We start from the raw sequence: 27,292 nt of genomic DNA, 5'->3' as shown, positions 1-27,292 counted from the left end.
TTATTTAATAACTACAGGGGCTTTAAGGGAGCTGTGCTTGTCATGAATATTATCAGGGTGTGTTTTGCTGCCTGCTTCTCTTCTAGCCATCCTCCTGCAGGTTTAGTCAGCACAGGTGATCAGTTCCTTGCCTGCTTCACTCCCACCTCAGCTGAATGCATTTGTCTAAAGCTGGTATAAAATAGCTCAAGTGGTTTGTTACTCAAACATCCACCCTGGTAATTGAAAGGCAAAGTATCCATCCAACCCTCCAGCATTATCTGCAATAAAGGTAAGTGCTAAATATGTAAACAGGGAAGTAAAAACAGTCAAGTCTGTATACCACAGTTAGTCTAACATAGAAAGTATTTTGGTAAATATTTTGATTAGAAATGTTAGCTGGAAAACATTTTTATCCTTTTACTGTACAGCAGAGATGGCTAATCTGCCTCCATGATCCTCGTAGGTCTGTCTGGCATGTTCATGGAGCAGGAAGGGAGAAGTGGGTTTTCCAAGGGGAAAATGGGAATTTCAGCTCACTGCTGGGGGATGATGAAGCAGGATTGCAGAAGCTGGCATGGCTGCAGTGATCCTGGGATCCAGCAGGCTGTCCAGCAGTGCCCATCCTCTGTTCCAGTGGTGCAGTGGCTCCTGAGCTGAGCATCATTCCCTTCCATCTGTGGTCTGTTGTGGAGCTGTCCCCTCCCCCAGGCTGTCTGGGCTGTGTGCCCTGGGACTCCTCAGAGTGTGATGATTTTAATATGCAGCTCGCAGAGTCAGGGAGGTTGTCTGCAGACTGGGAGATTATTCTGCCAAGGTTTATGCATTCATACGTTTTATTTTGGGGGACTGAACAGGAAACATTTAACAGTTTAGCATTTAACATTTAACCCAGTGGTTGCTGGGTAAACCATTGTGGTGTCACAAATGTTGGTATACATCCTTCAGGTTATCTGTTATCCCACAAGCAGTGCTGTATATTTTACCTGGAGGAGCATGGCCCACTCTATTAGAAAGGGGAGTTAAAAGGAAAAAAAGAATGGATGAAAATATCTGAGATCCCATCCCCTGCTCTGGCATTTCTGTCGGGATGACAGGAGTAGCAGCATACCTGTTTCCAAAGCTGAGTTATTTTCATTTCCAAACCAGCCATATAGATTATTGCATATTTTAAAATTGATTCTCTATTTACCCTGCCCAAATGGGCTGTTAGAATGTTCTCTGCCTGTGCTTGTGTGTGTGTGTGAATCACCTTCCTGTAACCTCCATTCTTCTCATACAGAATTGAAGTTTGTGTATATTGATAATGTGCTCCTTCTGGCTGTGGTAGATATTACTGATGTTTAGTGGTAGTTCCATAGGAAAAAAGAGATAATGAAACTTTTTAGAGAATCTCATCAGGACTTTAAGTAGAATTATGACAGTGTGTAACACAATCAGTCTTTTTTAAAAAGAAAAGTCTTGAGTTTTTCTGGTTCGTGTCGTATTACTGTAGGAACCAGCAGAGGCTTTTTCCATAAGATTAGAAAATGTGTTCCAGCCTACAAATCAGGTATGATTTACAACAGATTTACAACCTCTGACTCATGTGAGTATTTATAGCTTGTGCTTGAATATCTGCCTCTGTCATCTTGTTAGTTAAGTGCTGTGTTTGTACTGAACTGCTGCACATTGTAGTGACAAAATGTGCCATAAATCATCATTGCAGAAGGAGGGGGAGCACTGCAATAAGTTCTTCAATTAGATCTTAATATGCAGTCACTTGATAACTTAATGATAACCTGTGGCCATACGTTAAGGCTTTGTAACACAAAAATGTTTTCTTTTTGATAAACGTTATCAGGGGGGTGTTTTGCTATTATAAGTATCTTTAAACAAACATGAATTTGTTCATAAAACGCACTGAGATATCACTTCTCTGATAGAGCAGTAATTACCATTTTACAGCCCGCACAGAATAGAGGATGGAGGTAATTTGTGAGTCCAGTACTGGGTGAAGAGGACTAGAAAATACAAAAAGGTTGGAGCAGACAAGAGGAGTAAGTTTGCATAGTCAAGGAGACAAAACACAAAGGATGAGCTGTGAGAGTTGGAGTTAAATACTAGAGAAAAAACTTTGGTTTCATACCTGCTTTTCTTTCAAGTGGAGTGACTGTGACAGGCAGTAGTTCAGTGACATTTAATAGGCTTTTTGCTCTCACAAGTACAAGAAATGTTCTGAATATCTTGGAAGCTGTAGATTCCCCAGCTTTCAAAGAAATGCTCTTTTCAGACAACAACACACCAAAACAATTAGTACAGGATTTTGGGAAAAACATTTCTCTCTTAAAGAAAAACAGACAAACTTATAACTCTGGTGTTATTTGAAAATAAGAGTAATCATGAAATATATTATTCCTAATGTGCTCCAAGCCTGAGCTGGATTTACAGGACCCTCAGTTTGATGTCCTTTTCTGGAGTTGCTGCTGCCTTGCTCCAGTAAAGCACCTCCAGTCCTGGTCAGTGCTTGCCTTGTCAGCTTTGCAGATTCCTCATCTGGGAATGGAAAAGTAGGTAAGGGCTCAAAGTACCTGGTGCTCCTCAGATGCTTTTTATTCTCCTTAGGGATGGTCTGTTGTAGTTCACTGTTACATAGATTCAGGCATGTGCTCATAATATAAATACAGACAGAATATTTCTTTTTCTGTTTCCTCAGTTAGGAATGATATGGGTTTATCAGGTTGAGGATGGCTAGAGCCTGACCTGTAAATAGTTAGCTGTAGAATTAGATAGAAATAAGAGCTTTCCAACACAAGACACTTTTCAAATGCTCTAGCTTGTAAGGGTTGATGCCCTGCTTGAAGGCAGCAGGACAACATGTGCATGATCAGATTTCTCTTTACGCTGGCCATTGTCAAATGCATTTGTAGCCTAGGACATTATGTCTCCAAGAATACCCTTTGAAGAGAGAGTAAGCACAGACAGGACAACACTAGCTAGGCTTTTCTGCTCTAGACTAATTATCAGGATGCCCCTCAGTGGGAAGTGCTCTCAGATAAATCCCACTTTGCTTGCTCAGCAACAAAACCACCCATACAGTTGTTGACAACTGGATATTTTAGAAGATAAATTTTAACCCAGCTGCACAGTGGTAATGGTGTTGCTTATGATCAAACTGCACGCTGGGTTATGGGTGTTTATCTGCCCACAGAGGGTGCTCTGCTCCTTGCTGCTGTTCCCCAGCACAGTGTGTGGAGTATGTGGGCTGTGAAATGGTCAAACTGCTCCTCTTTTGGCATTGCAGCACCTCAGACATTGGCAGATGCTCCATTCTTCTGTCAATCTGCTTACAAAATAAGTGTTTTCCAATTATAAATAAAATGTTGTGTGATATTTGCCCTCCATCAGAGCATATATGCCCCAGTATTCCCTTTGTAAGGTGCCACTTTTGTATCTACTGATAGCACCAAACACCCATCCCACATCTCCTCCCCACCCAGCAGAGTCTGAGATTTGTTTCCTTAGAAGTGACTTTATAGCACAGCTCACCTGTTCATCAGCATGCTTCTTTCTCCCTTTACTTTCTGAACTAGTCGGTTTCTCACTTTTATTCATCTTTCAAAGAAACATGTCCACAAAGGCAGTTTCTTCTCTGTCTTGAGGCCTGGCTCACGCAGGTTTTCATGGAGAGGGCAGCTAAGAGTTTACCATGAAAAAATGACCTATCATCTTTATCTGCAGTGTGCTGACCACTTTCCATTATTAGATTATCATCTTGCTACCTGGAGGAGGCTTGTAAGGCATATAAATATAATGTTGATAAGATCTGCACACTGTGAGCTGAAGGAGAGGTTCATCAGGAAATGTATTGGCTCACTTTGGTAATGATTGTTTTGAGATACATGCTGGGTTTCTAAGGTTACCTGATCCCTTCCTAGGGAAGGATGAAATCCACTTTGAACTGTAACACTAGTGCTTGCTCCTGGAATAGTTACTGTGCAAATGCTGAAGAGGATTATCCTGGGAAAAGGAAGGGAATGAAAACGTGGTTTTGATTCTTTTACACTGTGCGTGAAGCGTTTGGCCTGAGGGACCTTGTGTTCTCTTGTTGACTGTCTGGTGTTGACATTCCTCTACTCTGAGAACCCTTGGCTTCCCTGTGTTTTGTTAGATTATTTTAATGTTTTTCCTGAGTTGTTAAAGGTGGTAGCCCATACTTTACAAATCCTACAAGACTACTTAAAATGTCTGTTTAACCAGCTCACATTGTGGTTAATGCTCCGTAGCTTCTGCTCAGGTGTGCATTGTGCACCTGATCCTTCAGGTTATTCCTGAACTGGTTCAGGCAGTGCAGAGTGCATTAGCATCCAGGGAGGAGGTGATTCTCCCTGCAGGCATCCTGCCCCTGTGGGGTGGCAGCAGTGGCTCATGCTCAGCTCTCTTGTGGGACCTGTGTTTAACAGCGAATGCCGCAGATGCTCCTCAGCTGCCCCGGGCACGGCACCCTCTGTTATTATTGCTTGCCCAATGGGAACAGCTGAACTTGGTGTGGCTCCTGGTGGCCTCTTCCCATGCTAACAGAAGTTGTCCTCTGTTTTATCATAGTCTCCTGAGGGCCTATCTCCTGTTACCAGGATGCTCTTAATATTTCAGGCATGGTTTCTGATTTGGGTGATGTTGCTGTCTTTTTTTTATCAGTTTTTATGAAGCCAGCCAGACTTTTCAACTTAAGGAGGCCAGACAGGCTCTCATGAACTGTTCGGAAGCACATGAGTTACTCATCTAGAGAACTGATGATTCTTCAACTCCATTAAAAATTCAAATGCCACCTTGAGGTCTTACTATCACAGGGTTAGATATATCCCTTAAGATGAGCAAAAAGGGATGGTCTTAACTCCTCTCCCCTCTCTGACAGGCCCAACAGATGTTCCTGAAAGAAGTTTTGATTGTTGTTGGAAAGACATCTTCATATTCAACCTAAAAGTCCTTCCTATTACTTAAGCCCTGTCTTTGCTGGCTGCTTGGCCCAGGAGAGCTGATCTTCCCTTCCACTGCAGAGGCCTTTTTGTGTCTCCTGTTTTTTACTTAACAGCTCAGACAGTTTTCCTTTGTGCTAGTGTTTCCAAACCAAAATAATTCATGTTTTTCTTCTTTGGAAGTCCTTCCAATTAGTGCAGAATTATTTTTTAAATTCAATATCTGTATGTGGTTTAGCCCCAGGCAGGAGCTCAGTCCCTCACTCACTCCCCCCTGGCAGGATGCCGAGAGCATTGAAGGAATAAAAGTGAGAAAACTCGTGGGTTGAGATAAAAATAGTTTAATAAGTAAAGCAAAAGTCACACACACAGGCAAAGCAAAACAGGGAGTTGATTCCCCACTTTCCATGGCAGACAGGTGTTCAGCCATCCCTGACAGCAGGGCTTCATCACAGGGAACACAAACACCATCACTCCAAACATCCCCATCTTTCTCCTTCTCCCCCTGCTTTATATGGTGATCATGGCACCATCTGGAGTGGAATATTCCCTGGGGTCAGCTGGGGTCAGCTGTCCTGGATGTGTCCCCTCCCAGCTCCTCGTGTCCCCCCAGCCTCCTGGCAGGCAGCATGGGGTGAGGAGCAGAGCAGGCCTTGGCTCTCTGTGAGTAATGAAAACACCCTGGCTTATCAGCACAAATCCAAACCACAGCCCCACAGCAGCTACTGTAAGAAAATGAACTCTGTCCCAGCCAAAACCAGCACACTGTCATTGGAGAGTTAAGTAGCCTTTGAGTTAATCTGTAGACAGTAACCTGCTGCTGTTTACAAATAAAACCTAAGGCTGATTTATTTTCTGTGCCTTTCAGGCTCACCCCTTTGCACAGCTCTGTAATCCAGGCTGTTCAGAGCAGTGCTAATTCTTCTTTTTCACTTTTCTCTCCCTAAACTCAGCTTGCTGTGAGAAGATTTATCCCAAGTTTCAGATACCGTATTCTTTAAAGACCTTGATTTGAAAATGTGCAGTTTCTTCTTCACTCCCCATTTCTCCTGTTCAATTGCTTCCCATTTTCCCTCTGCAGGTGGTCCCCTGAAGTATACATTTAAATATATTCCTTGCTTTAATTTCCTCAAAGTTTGCAGTTGTTTAGGCTTGATTGACAAACCATGAGACCCTTCCTGCAGGTGCTGGGGATGTCAGGCTGTCCTGTCCTGCACTGGCAGCTCTTTCCTGCTGTGCGTTTCAGCACCTAGCATTTCCTTTCTCAACAGGAGAAAGTCTTCAGAGTGAAACAGGAAGAAAATAAAGTGCTCAGTGCCACCTTTCTGGCATAGGCTCCATCATAATTCATATCTTGCTACAGCTTCCATATCTTGCTGCCAGTTTCCAAGAGTAATAATTTAATTTTTTCCTTTGTTGTATAGTTATCTCTAATCTTGTCCAGTGATCACTGTGAGAAATCAAATGAGAGGTCACCTTCATCCTCCTCAGTTGTTCAGCTCTTCCTTCTCAGGAAAGATCTGTGGAAGACTGATTTGGTGCCTTATTATGGCTACTATGACTTTAAAAAAAATCTAATTCTAAATTAAAATCTGTGGATAACAACTTAGATATGTAATAACATTGAACACCTAAATCCATAATCCCATTTTACTGATACCTGGCATATAGGTTGGATGTTGAAGCTCATCTTGTTCCACCCCAAGGCTGTCACAGCCTTAGCTCACATCTGCTGGAGATTCAGGGAGTGTTTTAATCCTCATTGACCATTTCTTTTAAAGGCAGTGCTGCCTTTCCTCTGGGTTTTGAGCTGAGCTGGTGCTCGGGGCTGACATCATTGTCACCCTGTGTCAGTGGCAGATGTGACAGCTCCTTGTGCTCCCTCTGCTGTCACCAGCTGCCTCCTCAGCACAAACACAGCTTCTTCCTGAAAACTAAATAATGGATAAAACAGAATCATGTGGTTTGTAATTCTGAGAAGTGATTATTGTTAAATAGCCCCCGTTTTTGCCCAAAGTGTCTTGGTGTGTTAGGAGTTAAAGTCAGGGTCATGGGGACAACACAAACACCATCAACTGGCAAATTTAACTTTTTATTTACATGGAGCAACTGGCAGCATCTTAGATTTGCCTCCCAATTGCCAGTCCTCCAAAGTGCAAGAATCTACTTTAAAAAACAAACTTAATAATGCATTGTTAGATAGATCTGCAAAGCCATTGAAGGGCTGTTATTTCTGTACCCTGCCTAGGCACACAGGGTGTTTTCCTCTTGGGTGGCAATTGTCTTTACTGCAAGACATTTTCATTTTTTTCTGCAAAAAGCAGAAATGAAACTCTCTGGAAACTGGACACACTCATTGAAAGTGTGGAATTCACCCATAGTGTGAGGGGAGGAAGAAGCTTTAGTTGTCACTTCTTAAACCAAGCTGTATTTCTTCTTAAAATGCTGGTGTTACTTCTTTTAGCTAAGTCTAAGCCCATTTCTATGAAATAACTGTGTGTAATGCATGTGGACTAATTAGGTATTCCTTCCTAGTGAGGGGAAGACATGTGTCTAAAATAAACTGAGCAGAATTTTTGAATTAAAATGAAGTAATAATATTAAGTTATTATTAGTAATCTTTATTAAAACATCTTTAATTTCTTTTAACATTCATGTAATAGAATCTGATTTACTGGGAGTGGCATTTAATTAATTTAATTCAATTTAGAGAGTTAACTCTATTACATATTAGTACAGAAAATTACCTCTGAACAGTCATTTCTCACTGGTGACATGCAATAAGTTAATTTAGCTCGGAGTTCGTTTGGGTGCATTGTGAGTTCTGGGTGGAAGTTGCTATGGTGACAGCCCGATCACCCAGGGCTGTCACTGGGACAAGAACCCCACTGCAAACATGGGATGGATCCTCTGGGCCTCTCCTTCCTGCTCAGGGTGGGTGCTGGAATCCCAGGAACAGCTTCCCTGGGTCCTGCACAATGTGCTCAGCAAATCAACTCACTTTGGGTTTCCTTTGGTTCCACCTTGGCTGCAGGGAAATGATTGCTGAATCCCCATCAGGTTTTAGGCTGCTTTTCTTAAAAGAAATTTTCCTGAAGAACCTGAATAGGAGAAGGTCTGGAACTGCTTTCTTCATGTTTTTGAATAATTTAAATCCTGATTTTCATATTATGCACAATGGCACTGGAGACAAAAAATCTGTTCAGCTTAAACTGAATTAATGAAGAGTTTGCTTCAGATTTGGTATTGAATTAAAAATGAAGAGTTTGCTTCAGACTCTCCAGGTCTGACTGTCAGGTAGGGAGTTCCAAACAAAAACCTTCCAGGAAAGAGGCCAGCATTGAGAAGCTCATTCAGAAAAACACTATTGCATATGAAATGTCATGTTTAGGTTTAAAAGGAAGTATTAAAAAATCTGAAATAGAATTTTTAAGTTCAGTGTATTTTCTTCCTCCCTCCCCACTGCAGGACTTAAACATTCATTTGTTTTATCTCTAGAACACAACTTTAATTTGGTTTAGCTGAATAAAGGGATCACTCTTCATTTTGGTCTTCAGGTTCTTCACGGCTGCTTCTTTCTGAAGGCAAGAATGACATTTTTACGTCTTTCAAATGCTAAGAACTGCATCCAAAGAAGGATGTAGAACCCCAAACAGGTTCTTATGATAGAAATTTTGTAAGTACAGTCCCCTAAAGTGATAATGATGTCCCTGTGGGTTCTGTATGTTAAAGAGCAACTTGCTCAAAACTACAATTTTCAAAATGATTTGGTGAAATATAAATGAACACATCTTCGGTTATCCTAATAAGGACACAAGTTTTTAACATCTAAGGCCAAAATATTTCAGGTTCACCTTTGATTGAGTTGGCTCCATGCACAATTTCTCAGGGTGATGCTGGCTGGAACTTGGAATAAATCCACACTGCCCAGGAATGAGGGAAGCTGGTCCGTGCTGGACACTCTGTTGGCTCTGCTTCAGTTTTTCCTGCTGATTGATTTAAAATGATAACTCAGATTACTCTACACTATCTTTAGAGCTGTAGTATAAACATATTAAGTCTTCTTTTGAGATAGAATGTGAACTGGAAGGGTTATGCCAGAATTGCAGAGGCCTGGTTGCTCACAAATTCGTTGCTATTTTAGTGTCGCACATAAAATATTCATTTGGTACCATAAATGTCCATGACAGGAGGGCCGAGGCTTTGTGTTTGCACAAGCCTTTAGTCAGTGTGACATGTGTGCCCAGTCCCATGATTCCAGCAGCACAGCAGTGTCAGGCAGCATTACCCTTCCTAGCTGAGCAGCAGCCCTGTCACCTGCAGGCAGCTACAGCGTGCTTCCCTGGGCATGTCTGAGAGGAGTTACATAGCAGTGCAGCCTTCTCCTCCAAAGCAGAAATGGAATGCCTGGAGGAGCTCTGTTTCTGGTTTTCAGGAGAAAAACGTGTCTGTGTGTAGTGATGTGATGTGTCTGGGCTGTTGGGCCCAGAGTGTTCACACTCTCCAGCCCTGGGGCTCCCTGGACACTGATTTTGGGCACTCAAAATCACACAGGCTGCCTGCACAGCTGGCAGCTCAGAACTGTCCTGCACACATTGATCTCTGTATCCACGTTAGGATATTGATCCATAAATACACACTGGCAATTTCCAGGCATTCCAGAAAACAACCAGAGAGCCCTTATCTTCTTTCAGATTTCAAAACACAGTGGAAAAAGAGGTTTTACCTGCTCTAGCATGAATGCTTAGTATTTGCAGTTGTTCTGAGTGGGATGACAGCACTGACTATGCCCTAGGACACCCTGAAACTCCAGGAACATCCACCCTGCATGGACAGACTGTGGGTACAGCACAAATCCCAAGTGTGATACAATCTGTGCACTGTGTGCCAGCACTGAGTGATTTCTGTAGAGGCAGCCCCAGATAGAAATGATAGGGATATGGAATATCTTTACAGTACCCAACCACACCTGGATGAAACTGGAAGCGTTTACACTGGGATTCACTCTTCAAGCCCCAGCTGAAGAGTGGGCTGTACCTGTAGATCCATCACTGTTCAAGGTGAAGGAAATTTCAGGTTCTTGTATCCAGTAAATCAGCGGATACTGAGGCTATCCTCATTTTCAATTTCTTAGGAATGTACTATTTGCTGGGATTTTGCATATTTATCTGTTTGTGTGTGTGGTTTAACAATTGGGTTTCTGCTGTAAAGAATATTTACTCCTCAGTCTGTGCCTGGAAGTGATCTGTGGAAAGGAGTAAGAACACGTCTGGTGTGATGGCTGTGCCATTTGCAAATTTGTTTTTAAAAAATTCTTTTGCATATGAAAACTGTGTCAAACATTGCCTAATGAGATTAAATGCACACAGTTTAAAATTGAGGGATTCACTTCCTGGGTCTGCCCAGACTTCTGTGGCTCTGTATGAAGTTATTTAATCTGTTATTATATGCTTGAATTTTCCCACTGGCACTTGTGGTGATGATAGTGTTGGTTTTGTGTAATTTAACTTTAAGCTGTTTCCTGTCTTCTCTGACTTTTTTATTGTGTAGTTCCTGCTGTGGGTACCTTGCCTGGAGCAACAGTGAGGAGGGTTTGGAGGGTGAGATGGAGATGGAAGGGGGGAGCACATGCCCGTGGCTGCCTCCTGCCATCCTTTGCTGTCTTCCTGAATTGTTGGCATTGTGTTTGTGATGCTCTCATGTCCTCTTGGTGGGGTAGAACTTGATATGTGTCCCCAGTGGGTCTTTATACAATTAGTTGGTGGAGTTCAGATGTTCCTAAATACTCTGGGAAGGAATACAAGATGTGAATTCTCTGTGAAGAGTTCTGAACACTCTGTAGGAAAGTCTTATATAAGTCTTAACCTGAATATATTCTGCCAACATTTCTAACCATTTGCTGTGAGAATCCCTCTCTTAATTCCGAGCTGCCCTCTCACTTAAATTTTACAGTAGTAATTTCCTGCACCAGTTAATTTGTCTCAGCAATGACACTTATCTCCCTCCTGTCCTTTTCAGACAGTTGTTAATGCTGTTGTTTTTTAAAGTTATTAATATGAGTGATTAAAAACTTCTAATAGCTTCATTATTTTCCTTTAGAATAACCAAGTCCTCTTTCTAAGGCCAGTGTATTGCCCTGCTCTGGAGGTGGGAATTGTGTTTGCAGGAGTCTGAATTCCAAGTTAAATGTGTGATGTGTTAAAAGAAATGCACCTGATGCCAGAGACTTCAGGACAGAGAGCAGCTTCTAGTTAGGTGAATTTATTTATTTATCTGTTGCTTTCCAAGGGGTAGCATTTGGGCAGGTCTGTGTGCAGGGAGATGTACATGATTAATGCTGGTATTGGAGTTGCCAGCGCCTGCCCGTTGGAGAACTCTCGCTTGAGAGGAAACAGATGAATTGTTAAGTCTTGAAAGTTACCATCTGTTATCAGTTCACGTCCTGCAGGAATGCAGCTCTGTGAATTTAACTGTTCCATTGCCCACAGTCCTGGTTCCTCGCTCGGGCTGCTGAGTTTGAGGCCTGATGTGTACGGTCCAATTTGTGCTCATCAATTAGCTGATGGCAAACCCCATGTGTGTGCACTCAGAGCTTTCAATAAACATGAGGGAGTTTGGCTTGCAGAGGGAGAGCTTCGTATTTGCTTTGGATTATCAATCTATTGTTGATGACAACCTATCAACCTAATTAGCTGTACCATTTTTAATGGCACAACTAATTAATTGTGAATTTAAAATTAAAATTATGATCAGTGCTAACATGGAGGAAAGCAGTGAGGAAAATATCAAAACTGTTAAAAATACAAGTATTCTTCACAAGATTGCTGCATGTGACACCAACCTGAATAATGTAGAATAGGATTTAAAAAAAAACTTAAAAATACATGTTGAGTCACCCAAAACAGGTTTTGTATCTTTCTGTCAAAAGTATTTGTCACCCTCTCTGCTGACAGATCTGAAAGAAAAAAATGTAGATGCTGTTCCAGAAAGGGAAACAAAATCTTGTGTCTGAGCTCTGAAGTATTCAAGAATCTTATGTTTTTGTTAGGAGTATCTCCAGCTCTTAAGAAAGAAGTTCAGTTTGTGAATAGAGTTGGGCTCTGACCCTTTGCTGCACAGAAGTTCTGCCTCAGGGTGGGCTCTGCTGGGCTTACACAGAGGATTTGCCACAGTGGCAAAGGGATAAAATGTCACTCAGGATTGATACAATTTCAAATTTACATTGGTCAAGAACAAAATGGAGAGGATCTGCAAGTGAAGAAAGTCCGCATCTGAAACTGATTTGAAAACCAGCAGAAGCTGGGGGGAGTGCTGTGACTATCAACCTGAGATAAAAAGGATTTCTTTGTCATGGCTGAGGGAAGTGAGAGAACTGAGTAAGATGGATTTGGAGCTCTGTTTTACATGTAGAGTGGTAGAAAATGTGCTCTAAAGGTTCTTGAGAGGTCATTTATTCCATCCTCTTGCCCTCAGACAAGATCACCAAATCTATATCATGTCTGCAGATAATCCTTAATCATCCTTATTGTTGGAAATGTAAGTCTAAATTTCCCTGACTGCCATTTAAACCCAGCAAGTCTTGTCTTATTCACTGTGGGTGGAGCAAATTACTTTGTCCTCTTTCTTTGTATTTTTTCTTAATTTGTGTTCCCAGTTTCTTGTAGACTGACTGCTCCCTTACCTCTGCCTGCTGTGGTAGTTCCCATTTCCAGATTCCCATTTCCTTTGTGCCCTTTTCAGGTGCTCCAGCTCCATCTGGGAGAGATGCTCAGCTGTGGGTACAGGCTGGGAAGGCTTTGTGATGCCAGGTTCCAATAGATGGGTTGCTGGATGTTTATCCCATTCCACCACTTGGCTTTTTCTTCTTGATTATCTTTTCCTCCTCTTTGGTTTGTGATCTGCTAAAACATTGCTTCTTTTTCTGCAGAACTGCTGTGGGATGAGTTGTTTGCTGTTCCACATTTAATTCCTCGTGCCTAATGACATGACTTTCCTTATTGAATTGTAGCAGCTCTGTCACATCACTTCTCCAGTTCCTCTCTGCTGAGCTCTGATCCTGTCACACAGTGATCTGACCACCCCCATCTTCCTTCTCCCATCTTGGTGTCATTTGCAGATTTAATAAGGATATTCTCTAGTCCATCATCCAGCTGTTAACGAAATATTGAACAGCGTAGGCTCGGATCAAGTCCCCGTGGAATCTCTTCTGAAACATATTCTGTTTTGACAGCAAGCCATTGATTCTCCCAGAGAACATTTCAACCAATTTTACATTTTGCTCACATTTCCCCACTTTGCTTATGACAATATCAAGTAAGAATGTCATTTCAGCAGCTATTACATAGTTAAGATACATAGAGCGAGCTTTGGCTGGTGGGACATGGGCGGGAAATGTGAGCAAACAGACAGAACTTGTTTGAACTGAGGTGAATGACTGGGTCTGAGGGGAGGAAGGAACAAAGGAGTGGCTGGGTAGGAGCCAGGGGTCAGCTGGATTTGTGGATAAATTCCTTTAGAGTCAAAATGGAGATGGGGAATGAAGTCCTCAGTGCTTCTCTATTTCATACCTTTGCATAAAGCCAGCAGTTAAGAAGGTAAGACCTTCTTTGTTGAGAAATCCTAATAACTGATTTAGAAGTTTTCCATGAACTTTGCAGCTTCCTATTAATTCCTACTCTGACTTCCAGCTGGCTGTCAAAAAAAGAAATCAAGTTCTGTGTAGAAGGTCCAAGTTGGTAGAAGTGAGAAGTCTGTTGTGAGAACTGGGTTATAGATGAGATTTTAGAACTGGGGTGGTGAAAGACTAAGGAAAGAAATGTTGTAAAAGAGAAGAAAGTGGAGAGAAAGCATCTGGAAGAGGAAGCAGAAGAAGCTGCACCATGGTCAGCTGTGAGAGGGGAAATGAAGTTAAACCAGGAAAAGTCTTTATTTGTTCTGAGATTAGATAAATGATATCATCAGGAATTGGCCCAAAGTCAAGGCGTTTCTTTAAATAAATGGTGACAAGCTCTAAAGCCACAATAACACGTATATTTTTACTTTAATCACTCAATGTGGGCTTTGATGTCAAACAGCAGTTTCTGGTTACATTATTAAAGCCATTATAAGTTTTAGGATTATCTTGGTGTTAGAATGCAGGGGTTTTTCCCCCAGAAGTTCATGATTTTGGGGGAAGGGATTATCCAGGCAGAAAATTTGGCATTTTTTGTGTAAAAACATTAGAAGTGGGTTTTATGCAATAGTTCTGAGCACCTTTGCTGTTGCCAGCAGATGTCACTGTGGATAGCAAATCCCAGCACTTAGGAGACAAAGGAGGTAATTTGCTAAATGAAAATTCAGCCTTTGAAAGTAGATTTGGGGGGGTAGGGGTGGGGGCAAGAATATTTTCCCACAACAGACTTCTGTGAGCAAATAAAAATGGGTTTCTCACTAATGAGGACTTGTGGTTTTGCCCACTCTAATGCTGTGTTTTGTGGCTGTCTCCACCCGACTTGGGTAAGTTCCTGGCGCTCTGTTTGACCTCGGAGGGGCTGTCTGGGGGATTGTGCTCCTCAGCTTCATTTGGAAAGCCTTTTGGAGGGAGCTTTAACCAGCAGTGGATGTGCTGCAGTGTGTGTGTGTGCAGGGAACTGGCCGTGGAGGAAGTGGCTTCATTAAGTTTGATTTGGAGGGGGGGAACAAGATGGGGAAAAAAATTGCCCATATGATTGGCTGGGAGAATAGCTCTGAATTATGGGATCCATCTGTTTCCTGTAATGAATTCATAAACCCATCAAACAATGACCTGAACGAATTGCTGAAGGAAAAAAATAATACACTGGCATGATATGTTTAACGCACTGAGGCATTGGCATTGTATAATCAAAAATTCTCCTCACATCCAGCACTTTGTAATGGAGCTGCTGTGTTTAATAGAAGCTGTAAATAAATCCTGTCACAGTAGCAGCCAAGAATGCATTTCTGGGTTTAACTGTTTCTCTTCTGGAATGTCTGGTCCTCAAAGGCTTTAGAAATGCAAGTTTTATAGAGCTTTTGTGGGGGATTCTGAAATACAGGGAAATGTTAATGAGGTGAATGAAAGGAAAAAGCTGCCATAAATCAGTATTATGTGGCTTAACCAGTTTCTTTCACTTATGCATGTTCTTTCCTTATGTCATAGAAATGTACTTAAAAGCTATTGTTGTAATTGAAATCTGTTAGACTGATCCTATTCATTATATTAATAAAATCCACCTACAATTGCTCGTAACACTTTTTTATGCAGTTGGGATTCCCGAGATTGTAATCATCAAAAAGCATATGGAGTAATTATTGGATTTGTTTGGGTAAAATTGGATTAAGAAGTTTAGATACCATTAAGTACTGATAATTATTACAAGCAAGCTCATTGTTTAGTGTATGTACAGCTTGGAATGGAGAGTAAGCAGATACCCATCACAAACATCTTAAGAGCGAGCAATCTTAAGGCTTTCATTTTACGCCTTTAATTGTATTTTTGCAAGAGGCTTTCCACTTAAATGTTTTTGCTTTAGCTCTTTAATCACGTGCTGGTTGTGAAAATCACTGGGTGTTAAATCCTTTCCCCCACACGATTTAAACACCATTTTTTTGCATTCAGGCAAATTTAGCCATAAAGCTGTGTTTGAATTCTGGCTCTCCAGCAGCTGCCCACGTGCCATTAGCCGTGCCAGCGGATTCCTTGCAGGTGAAAGGGTGCTCAGGCTGCTCCTGGGGGCTGCCAGGGCTCTCTGTGCATTGGCAGCTCCGTGGGGCTGATGAAAGGCAGAGCTCCCAGTGCCCAGGAGCTGCCTGAGAGAGGCTCCTGCTGCTCTGCCTTTGTGCCCTGCCTGGGGAAAGCCCTTTGCACCCTGTGTGTTCTGCAAGGGACACCCATCGTGGCAGGGGGCATCCCTGCAGGGAGTGGAGCAGCTAAAGGCTTTATAAAGATGCTGTTATTGCCAGTACCACACAGCAATTCATAATTAGGACATCCAGGGCAGACACTTGGAACATTTGGTATTTCTCACAGTGCGTATCAAGTGAAAATTGCTGGTTAAACATTGCTGAGGATGACTTTTAGAACACAGTCGTATTGTCTTTGTAATATATATTCTCTAAGTATTGTTGCTGTTTTTGAAGTGTAAATTCCAGCCTGGTATGAAGCTGGAATTTAGGGCTCAAGCCCATTCATGTGATGTTGTTCACTCTTCTTGCTTTATTCCCTGTCATTGGTGTAATTAAACAGTTCTTTTCCAGCTATCATGATTTGTAGACACAGTATTCTTGCAAGAGCTTCCATTTAAGTACTCTTCAAAGAGATTTTGATGTACAAAATAAAAATTACTTTGCTGCATTGATTAGAGAAAAAGCAGCAGCATGAATATGCAGAAATATTTTAATTCTAAAGTACAGTGATATTTTGATTTTCTTTGTTCTTTTCTCTCATCTGTGATTCCGATATGTAGAGAGAACATTGCCCCTAACGCTGGGAAAATGGGTTTTTCTGGCCCCACCTTTGTGATGAAACACCTTTGTTAGTTTATACTAAAGTGAAAAGTGTTGTCTATTCTATGACTTGCATTAGTGATTTTTAAAAAATGAATATATCTGTATACACACCTCTTTGGAAGTATCAGGTGTGATTTATAGATACACAATATTGAGAATATAACGGTTTGTAAAAAGCTGCCTGCCTTCCTCTCTAAAATATGTTTCCAATTAATTAATATTCCTCATGAAAATCTTGGGGCCAGACAAATCCCAGCTCTGCTGGCAGTGAGTGGTTTCCATTCTCTTGTCCTTTTCCTCCTGTTCCCTGGCATTCCCTCTCATCTGCTGGCACCAGGGGGTGTGTGCCTGCTCTGTCAGCTGAGCTGGAGAACCTCCCTGGCTGCCATGGTGGGTTATTTTTGGTTGATCAGCCTGTGTCTGCAGTGCTCTGGGTGAACATTGTGGTAAATGACTTTGCAGAAATCCTGAGTCCTTCAGATCTCCCTGTTTGTAAATGTTGGAGTCTCTGTGATGGTAGTGGTAGTAGAGGTAAATGCTTACATTGCTGTTACAGTAGTAGCAGAAGCAATAGGAGCTAAAATTAACCCATTACAATGAAGTCAGACTTATTTTCTATCATGTGAACAACAGATCTATTTGTATTGTGGAAATATAAAAACAGAATAGTTTTCACATACATATTGAATATGCAGATTTGGTATTTGAAAATAATTATTCTGCGTTCCACAACATTTTCTATCTACGTTTTAAATTTCAAAGTAAGGATAAACAGTTTGTTTCCAAAGGTGATTGTGTATTTTGTAAAGCTAAGGAAGGTTTATTCTCTGCTCTTCAGGTAGTAGTGGTACTTCAAAATTTTTAATATACTTAGAGTTCCTTTTTTGTTCAGACAGAATCGCAGGAGAAATTATTTAGGCTTCCAAAACAAACTTCTTGGAGAAGTGCTGATGGTTCTGTCAGACTTTTTGGCATATTTTTGCTTGGTCAAGCCCCTGCTTGCTTTTGAACCCACCCTCAGCATTCCCTTGGTGCTTTCAGTGCTGCAGCTGTAGAAGTTGTTCAGTTTCCTCGGTGTGTCAGAGCCTGGAGAAAGGCTGAGTGTGGGTTTATAGTGTCTGTGACAGAGTTCAGGCAGCATTTGAACAGCGTTCTTGGGCATGAGCTGTGACTCCTGGGGAGAGTCCTGTGCAGGGCCAGCACCTGGGTGCTGATCCTTGTGTGTCCCTTCCCACTCAGCATATTCTGTGACTGTGAATGAGCTGGAGCAGTGCTTGGTTCTGTTCATCCCAGAAGCTCAAAGAGTTTCTCTGGGTGACCTAAGAGCTCTGGCAGCTGCTGCCAGGTGAGCTGAGGGTTGGGGCCAGGGCTGCTATCCCCCAGCACTCCCTCCTGCCTGTCCCGAAGGGACCTGGTGCTGCTGGTCACTCGTGCCAGCTGTGGCCTGGCTGCCTCATTGCAGGCTTAGTGTGGGGGGTATCAGATGAATGGCTGGAGGACTGGGATGTCCTGAGTGTTTGATGCAAAGGTTTGGATAAAAACCACAAGAAACCCAAAGTGTGAGTGCTGAATAAGCTGGTGGATCAGGTCTTTTAGCTTGTTTTTTTGGGAGGTTATTACAAGACTGAAAATGTTTGTTATCATGGCTGTAGGCCCTGGGATTTGATGTTAATATTGGCAAGGTCGCCCCCAAAACTGCTGAACTGAAAAGGCAGTGGGGGCTCAAGGTGGGTGCAGCAGGGTGCCACACACTTTAAACAAGCATTCTGTTCAATACTGGATTGTCAAAGCTTTCTTTTGTCCTCCCTCTTGTTTTAAACCATACAGATGATTTGTTTCAGTAGGGCATAAAAGCTTCCAGTACCATCACAGAAAGTAAACCCACGCAAAAAGTAACACACTCTGCCAACTTTCTGGTGGCTGCAAAACATCAGTTCACCAGTTACACTAAAAAAAAACCCAACTTGATAGCTTTTCAGATCCTAAACCAATGATTATTATTTTCTTTTGCCCTAGTGCCAGAACCTATTAAGACCAGTTTAAGCCAGCCCCAACCTGCCGGTACCGGTACCAGTACTTCCACCAGCACTCTCACCAACAGCAGCAATGGCAAGCGCGCGTCTGCTAACGGGCAGCAGCCTGCGGCGTCCCGCTACCTGCCCCGAGAGGTGCCTCCCCGCTTCCGCCAGCAGGAACAGAAGCAGCTCCTAAAGCGGGGGCAGCCACTGCCCACCGGGGCTCTGAGTGCCCCCGGCCCGGCGCCGGGCACGGCAGCAGCGGGAGCCAGCCCTCCTCCTCCTCCTCCTCAGCAGGGAGCGGCGGGACAGCAGCATCCCGGCAAGGGCCAGCCAGGTAAGAGCGGGACCCCGGGGGAGTGGCTGTGGAGCTGCTTCCTCCGCTGTCAAGATTGTTTTAAAACTCTGTTTTAAAATTCCATCCCAGCTATTACTCGTATTCTGGCACAATGTGCCATTTCTGGCATCCGCTTGTAAAAGATTTTGTTGTTTGTTCACGTGCTCAGAGCTGTGGGGTCTTGCTCAGTTTAGTTTTTTTTCCCCTCATGTTCCTTTGGTAGCTATAATAGATCTTCAGGAAGTGTAAATATTTAGTGATGATTCTTACAGAAGCATTGGTAATTTGGTTATTTACAAGTTGTATCTATCATTGTGATAGTTTTAATGCTCCTTGAACAGTGTTTTGCATGTTTGTAAACAAGGAATAGGCACTTTGCTTATGTTCTGTCGTGACATTTTTGTACCTTTGCTTGCTTATGCTCTCAATAATTTTCACCTTAGGAAAAGAATACTTCAGGAAAAGTAGTTGGGTGTCTTAGGCCTTTCTGCCATTTCATTCTGTCCTTTGCAGGTCACAGAATGCTTTGAGTTGGAAGGGACATTAGGGAACATCTATTTCCAGCCCCCTGCCATGGCAGGGACACCTTCCACTGTCCCAGGTTGCTCCAAGCCCTGTCCTGGCCTTGGACACTTCCAGGGGCAGCCACAGCTTCTCTGGGCACCTGTGCCAAGGCCTCAACACCCTCACAGGGAAGAATTGAATCCCGATATCCTATTTAATGCTGCCCTGTGCCAGTGAGAAGTCATTCCCTGTGTCCTTTTCTTCCATCCCAAGTCCCTTTCCAGCTCTTCTGCAGCCCCTTTAGGCCCTGCAAGGGGCTCTGAGCTCTCCCTGGAGCCTTCTCTGCAGGTGACCACCCCCACCTGGCTCCAGAGCAGAGGGGCTCCAGCCCTTGGAGCATCTCCATGGCCTCCTCTGGACTCTCCTGCTGGATTCTCTGCTGCTCTCCATCCTGATGTTGGGAGCCCTAGAGCTGGACACAGCACTGGAGGTGGGGTCTCAGGCAGACACACAGGCCTTTCTTTGGCTGCTGGAAATGGGGTGTTGAAGAATAAGTCTCTTAGCTAGCTTCATTTTCCTGAAGCTGCTGATGGGAAATAACAGCTCTCTTGTTATTTGCCCTTCTGTGCTAGAGGTGGTGTGAGCTTTGCAGTGGAGATGAGCTTGGTGGTGCAGATCCCCTTTTCCATCTCTGCTTTTTGTGGATGTCAGGCAAAGCAGGGACTGTTCTGGCATACAGTTATCCATGGCTTAAAAAAGTCATCCAGACTAAATCATAAAGGAGGGGTTTGGTATCTTGAATATTAGTCATTTCTGTGTGATCTCAAGTGTTGCTCATTATCACTCATTAGCACTGTCAAACATCACAAAATTTGGATCTGAACTGTCTGCAGTTTTTCCCTTTGGGTATTAGCAAATCTTTCACTATTTTTGCTGCTGAGCAGAACTACAACAGAGAACATTTTTTGGTGTTGTCCTTAGAAGTTTTAGTTAGATAAGAGAATAATCTCTCTCTGAAATTACAGCTTCTATGATTATCAAAATACATTTGAAAATATCACTCAGCTACTCCCTAGAAACCCAAAACTGAACAGACAAAATGAAACAATTGATTATTTATTAAAATGGTTCTTTTTTAGGGAGAGAAGAGGTTCTACTTCTGTATTCTCAAGTATTTGGCTTTAGTGAGATGGAAACTAATAATTTCCCAGCAGTTCTCTAACTTTCTGACAGCAATCTTCATTGCAAATCCCAGTTCATCAGGGATGGTTCAGACATTCTTGGCTTTTTCTGGATTGGGAAATGTTTGTTAACTGTCAGACTAATGTTCTGTGTCTGACATAATCTCTCATAAGAGATATGTTTATTATTTTATTTTCAGAACTCTGGAACCATAGAAATCATAGCTGGAAGGGACCCACAAGAATCACCCAGCTCAGCTCCTGTCCCTGCCCAGACACCCCAAAATCCCTGGCAGGGGTGCCCAAAGGCTCCTGGAGCTCTGGCAGCCTCAGGCTGTGCCCATTCCCTGGGGAGCCTGGGCAGTGCCAGCACCCTCTGGGGGAAGAACCTTTCCCTGAGATCCAACCCAAACCTCCCCTGGCCCAGCTCCAGCTGTTCCCTCAGGTCTTGGGGAGCAGAGATTGGAGCTGCCTCTCTCATCATTATTTATGTGGGACACAGAGCAGCCAGCTGAAGTGGCTCAGGGTGCCTGAGGGTCAGGAGGTTTCTTCCAGGCATCGGTGTAGATGTATCTGAAGCATCTGTGTTTGAGTTTAATGAAACAAAGACCACTGTAAATCATAACATAACTCATAAAAGAACTTTGCTTGTAAGAGTATAGTACGAGCTGTCTGACTTTGATCTTGCCAGATGCATTTCTACCTTGAGGCTTTTACTTTTTTCCTATTTTAACTTGCTGTATGTGTATTATGACAGCCAGTTTGGCGACCCTCAGCAGATGTTTTACGCTGTTGAATTAGTTCAGGGTTTTTTATTATTTTGCTTCTTTTATGTTACCATTGGAAAAATTCAGAGAAAAGCAAAAGTTAGTAGAAGTGAGAAGAAACAGTGCTGCTGCTTTTCAGCTTCATTTTATATTATTGCTCCAAATAAGTTAGCCTATATCAAACTTATAGCAAAAGTGTTACTTAGCATCATAATCATGGAATGGTTTGGGCTGAACCTTAAAGCTCATCTCATTCCACCCCCCTGCCATGGGCTGGGACACCTTCCACCAGACCAGGCTGCTCCAAGCCCCATCGATCCTGGCATCAGTGTCTCACCACCTTTAGAGTGAATTGCTTCCTAGCATTTCATCTAAGCCTACCCTTCTTCAGCTTACAGCCACTCCCTGTGTCCTGTCCCTCCATCCCTTGTCCCCAGTCCCTCTCCAGCTCTCCTGGAGCCCCTTCAGGCCCTGCAAGGGGCTCTGAGCTCTCCCTGGAGCCTTCTCCTCTCAAGGTTGGGCATTCCCAGCTCTCCCAGCCTGGCTCCAGAGCAGAGGGGCTCCAGCCCTTGGAGCAATTCCATGGCCTCCTCTGGCCTAACTACCCTGTGAGTAAATAATTTCTTCCTCATTTCAAATCTAAACCTGCAGCTTTAATTCCTCAGTAGCAGTTTGTACATAGAGTCACAATTGTTCTGTTTCTCTTTTCTCTGTAAAGTCAAAACAAAATGTTTCAAAAGCACCACAAGATCTGCACACTGAACAGACCCCTTGGAAAAGGAACAAGCTGAATCTTGGCTACCTTTCTGTCTGCTGACACGAGGTGGTGGTTTGAGATGTCACTGATGGCCTTTTCCACGCAGAAAGAACTTGCTGAATTCTGGAGCTCACGTAGTTCTTTCCAGCAGGTGGAGCATCAGCTCATTTACTAACTGCAGGCACGGGAGGAAAAAAATAAATGTCCAGCTTGGCTTCTAATGACAGCAGCTCTGTGCCTGGCTGCCCTGGGAGGCCAAGGGAGGAAATCTCTCTCCTGAGAGACCTTTGTAGCCACGAACTGCACATATTCACAGTCTTACTCAGTCTCTCATACAGGCTTTTGTTTTCATCTTGTGGAGCATAAAGAGCAAAGAAGTAGGAAAAGTACCCAGGGAGAGCCAAAGCCTTTTCATCTCAGCTGTTGGGATTTGAGTGACTGTTAGATTTAGAAGAAAATAGGGAGTTCTATATCTTGTAAACATAAGAATTTTCCCAGAAATCTTACTCAAACTGGTATTTTTTTGTGAACATGAAAATGAAGAATTTTAAACAGAAGGATTCTTACTAAGAAATACTTTATTGAAAGGAAACTTTTTGCCATCCTCCTCTTAGCTTCAGTAGGAACTGTTTTCCTTTAAATGTCTGTCTCTGGCTCCCTGGGTATTTCATTTACTAAAGAGTCTCGGCAGGTAAAAGTTCTCTGGGGAAATGATGGGAAGGAAGAAAAAAAATCCAACTTGTCCAGAAGAGTCAGTGTAGGTACTTCAGCTACATGTGAAGAGGAATTTTGTCTGCCTGAGCAGCACCCGTGCTGTGGGACAGGGATCCCTGTAGGGGCTGTATTGGACATCCATCAGAGTCAGGATTGCCCTACCATGAGCATCTTGTATCCAGAATCTGCTTGATGTGAGTTTATGTTTGTAGCATTTCTTCTTACAGCACCATGTGCCTTTAGAGTTGTAATTATGCATCCACGCTTCTTTCAGGCCTTATTTATAACTACCCAGGTACAAGGAATACTGTCAGAGAGTCATTGCTGGTCTCTCCACTCTAAAAATCACACTATTTTATCTCTTTATTCTCTTATCAGCAGCCCCTGTTATCTACTGCCTTGGCCTATCCAAAACACTTATCAGAACTCAACTGCAATGTCATGAATTAAAAAGGATGTTCTGCCAACGTGAGGCAAGTGGGAATTAGTGGCCACTAATATATTCTTTGTCAGATTTATCACCTAGAAATATCAGTGAAGTGGATGAGAGTAGGGATTTTTTTGTTTCTCTCTTAAGGTAATCTCTAAAACATTAACCAGACAAACTGTTTTGAAATTAAAACATTTCAGATTGCATAGAATATTTTAGAAATCTTACCCCTTGAGAACAGTCTTTTAGACATTGTTAACTATTATGGAACTGTTTTCTCAAGTACTTTCAGAGTAGAATAGTTATTTGCCTGAAACATCTGACTTGAGCTACAGAGCTTGTTCTTGACCTGCCCTCTCTTTAATCCTCTCCAGGATTACACTGAAGGAAAGCTGTATCTCTAATTTATGAGCAGTATTCCATTATCTAGTCTAGTTTGTTATTTTTACTTAAAGATGGGACTCTTTATCTCTTGTCATCTAACTCCACTAAACAGGTGATAGTTAACTTCTCTCATTAAGGTATGAAACATTTTCCCATTAACTGAATTATTGGAACAATCCTTTGCCACATGATCCAAAAGAATTAGGATAACTTCTGGAATCTACCATGGGAGATTAAAAATAACAAGTAATAGAGATTTCTTGGTTTCTTTACAAATGATGAATTTTATATAGGAGTCTCCAGGCAACCAGTGTGTTTGATGATTATTAGAACAGAGATCAGAAGTAGTCAGTTCTCCTTCAAGATATCTTTGACTTTCCTGTATATCAGCAATGTGAAACCACCATCTGTCAACTCAAAAGCAACCTACCACATCCTGCAGGAGTCAGGGTGGAACTCGTGCCCTTCTTTTTATTGGCAGGTAGAGTATTTTGCAGAACAGATCCATATTGTCTGTTCCCAAAGTCCAGAAAGAAATGAGAGCAAGTAACTCCTGCAGTAATCAGAATGAGTAAACACACCAGCATTGTGGGAAGTCGAGTTACACTCTTAATTTGTTCTGTCTGTTGTTTGTTGTGAAGTGAGAATTTGACAGCAGTTACAAACAGAGATGTATTTTCCACATGTGGGCTGATGCCAGATTTCATGCTGAACTTTATTCTTTTTTTCTCTGGAGCTGGAAGGTTTATTTTGTGTTTGAAGATTTCTTTAGCTGCAGTTGAGAGATTGATGCTCATGGTGTGGTGTGCACCTTGAAGTGGGCAGCTGGAAGTTGCTGAGTGCTCTTCTGTGACAGGGTACCTCTTATTATGAACTTTGGTTTTGATAATTTTTTAGGAAGCAAGATTAAAATATGCTGGTTACTGTTAAAATCTGACAATACTCATTCCAAACAGCAAATCCTTTAGCTGCAGTTACTTCAGAATTCCCTCAGATTGGGCAATTTTATATTGTTGTAAAGTCAAATTTGGAGAAAAGTTTTAGAGAGAGGTTGTCATGCCTTCTAAAGCCAGTCAGTACAGCTGGAAAACACTGAGAAGCTTTGACATACAGTTGTTTCATCAGATCCAGCAAGGTAATCGAGACCCTTCTGCTAAAGTCATGCTTAAAGAATTCAGCTTGAGCAGTTCAGCTCATTGTGATTTGTGATGGCTGTAGGTAAGGCATGCACGTGCCAAAGCACTTCTGAAATATATTAATAAAGCTTAATTTCAAAAGTTTGAAATAAGATTTAGCTCGATCTCCTGGAGGCATTGCAAACAGGCTGAGCTTTGACAAACAAAGCACATGTGAAAAGTGCTTTTATAGAAATGATTTGCTGAACTTCACCTCTTTGGGCCCATATTCTGAAATTCCATTAGCAGCATATCTTTGCTGGCAAAACATTACTGTGTTTTTGCTTTTAGTTGGAAAGTTACACAAATAAAACCAGAAACTTTTAAAATGCATTTATTCTAGATCTCCCAGAGCAGAGTTTTTAATATGTAATAGTTAAAAACACTAAAAGTTTTAAAGTAGAAATTAGGTAATATTTATTTATTGTGTTTTGCACACTTCCTATGTATATAATATCACACTTTATATAGAAAATACAGTTTTAAAAAAAATGTTCTCCATAATACCTGGATGATGTGCTTCATGATGGCTGTTGACCTCGAATGAAGAAAGCAGCACGGTGATGTTCCTTTGGAAACACAGGAATTGGATCTTCATGCTGCTTCAGTGGAAGGTGACTCTGTATGACAAACACACAATTCCATCAAGCCAAGAAACTCCTGACAGCTTCAATCCTTAAACACTTCTGCTGGCCACGATTTGCAGAGCCATCCACTGTACAGCTCATCACTGCACACACATTTCTCTAACGTGGCTGTGGGAACGTTTTTCCTGCTACTGGGATCAAAACTTGGGAAAAATTGCCAGAATTTGGCTTGATGACATTTTTTGCCACTGGTCTCACTCAATTAGTGCTGTAAATGGATGTTCAGGTGGAAAAGGTGCTTGTGTTTCTGTCTTCTTGTGTTGTTTCTCAGGGCTTTGTTTAGCATTTGGTAGTGCTTGATGTGTGATCTGTGGCCCTGGAAATCAGGCAGTGTTCCCAGAGGTCTCAGGTGCCATGTGTGTATTTAGGGAAAAGGAAGTGAAAACATCACACAAGGCCATAAATGCAGCAGGTAATACAGAGAAGGGATCTAACCCATGGTTCTGTCTCCTGGATGATGGACATTTTCTGAACTGCAGTGGAAAGTTGTGGGAAGTGAGTCTCAGCTAGTTTAGTTTTGTCTCACATCAAAATTTTCAAAAACTCCTTATAATACTTTGAATACAAGGAAGTGGCAATCTCTGAGTGGCCCAAATACGAGCATTAGGAATGAAAAATTATGGTAAAAACTCATCAGTAAACTAATCTTTGGAACGAATTTTTCTGTATTGTGGATGTTATCTGACATCAGGCAGCAGAGCATGGAAAAAAAAATCTGCTGCTTCAAATCTCTTTGACAGTGATTAGAATTCTGCAGGGGAAAGAAAAATAGAAATCTGTGGAAGGATAAATAACAGGTGCTTTTGTAGTTTTGCTGTCCACTTTGAAAGAGTGGGGCTGTACAAAAGCTTGATGGCTCAAATGTGGCTGCTTTTGCTTCAGGAGCTGCTGGGCTGCATCTCCAGCTTCAGTGTGGATGGCTGTGCTGCAGGGACAGCCAGGGATAGGAACTGCCCAGGTGTCTGTGGGGAAAGAAAGGCCAGGAAATAGCCTGGCAAGGTGGTCAGACATGCAGGTGACAGTTTTGTGACAATGTGAAGAGACCAAGCAGCAGGACCTGTCCTGGTGGTGGAGAAGTAAAAGGTAGAAAGCGATGAAGGTCAAAGTGACCAGGGAATAGACAGGAGTTTAGTCCTTGGGAAGAGGAGGAAGTCCCAGATGCACACTAAGGTCACGTGAAAATCACAGGAAAGCTGAATTTGTACACATCAGGAATTATATATAATGCCACTAGAAAGAAATAAAAGACATTTGTAGCAGTTTGGAGGAAAAAAAAGCCCCAAAGAACAGAAAGCTAATTCTTTCATAATGACTGAGTAGTAAAAGCCAGGTCAGTGCAACAGCAGGAACCACTGATGGATGGCATCAGGAATACTTTTCCCCTTCGCCTGTAAAGTTAGAACTGAAGCTACAGCAAGTTAGAGCACTTCAGGAAGTAGAGTTTCCAGCTGTCTGGAAATGATGACATTCTTAGTAGACTAAGCAGAGGATGGATTGAAGCAATGTGGTCACTTTAAGAGTATGAAAACTACGAAAGAGAAAAAAGCCAACCAAAGTCAAGAGGTGAGAAAGTTAGAACTGGAAGTTTAAATTAGTCAGAGTAACTGTTAGAATGATCCTAGGGGGGAAAAACCTCCAAAACAGCCATTTCTGTGCATGTTGAACTTTTCAGGAGAGAAATGCAGTGTCACTGGGGTTTGTGGAGAGCAGGTTATGCCAAAGGGGATAGTTAAACAACAGCCTTCAATGAATTTTTGATTGAGACCAGCTCCAGAAGAGTGCTAGGCAACAAAAAGGCAAAATGATGGTATGGAATAGCAGTGACACAACTGTGTAATTGGCTAAGAAATGAAAAAATAGGAAAGTTTCTTTATTTTGGCCAGAGCAGCTCTGTACCCTGATACAGGTGTGTGGGTCTCATGCTGCAAAAGGGGATCTG

At 42.3% G+C, this 27,292-nt stretch overlaps 1 protein-coding gene across 10 annotated transcripts in view; it reads left to right on the top strand.

Annotated features, from left to right (window-relative positions):
* TNRC6C (trinucleotide repeat containing adaptor 6C) overlaps window positions 1-27,292 on the top strand; it is a 97,647-nt gene that overhangs the window by 24,925 nt on the left and 45,430 nt on the right. For all 10 annotated transcript variants that reach the window (XM_088065611.1, XM_014255868.2, XM_088065618.1 and 7 more), the window contains one exon: window positions 18,459-18,794. In XM_088065611.1, the coding sequence (XP_087921737.1) occupies window positions 18,459-18,794 (336 nt within the window). The remainder of the gene's footprint in view (window positions 1-18,458; window positions 18,795-27,292) is intronic.

The sequence above is a fragment of the Pseudopodoces humilis genome, chromosome 21 (assembly GCF_049639895.1).
Source record: "Pseudopodoces humilis isolate 2021_Gansu_Grassland_sample_001 chromosome 21, ASM4963989v1, whole genome shotgun sequence".
In the NCBI taxonomy this organism is placed as follows: Eukaryota; Metazoa; Chordata; class Aves; order Passeriformes; family Paridae; genus Pseudopodoces; species Pseudopodoces humilis.
Note: the sequence above shows the minus strand (reverse complement) of the source record. Positions and strands in the feature narration are given on the sequence as shown.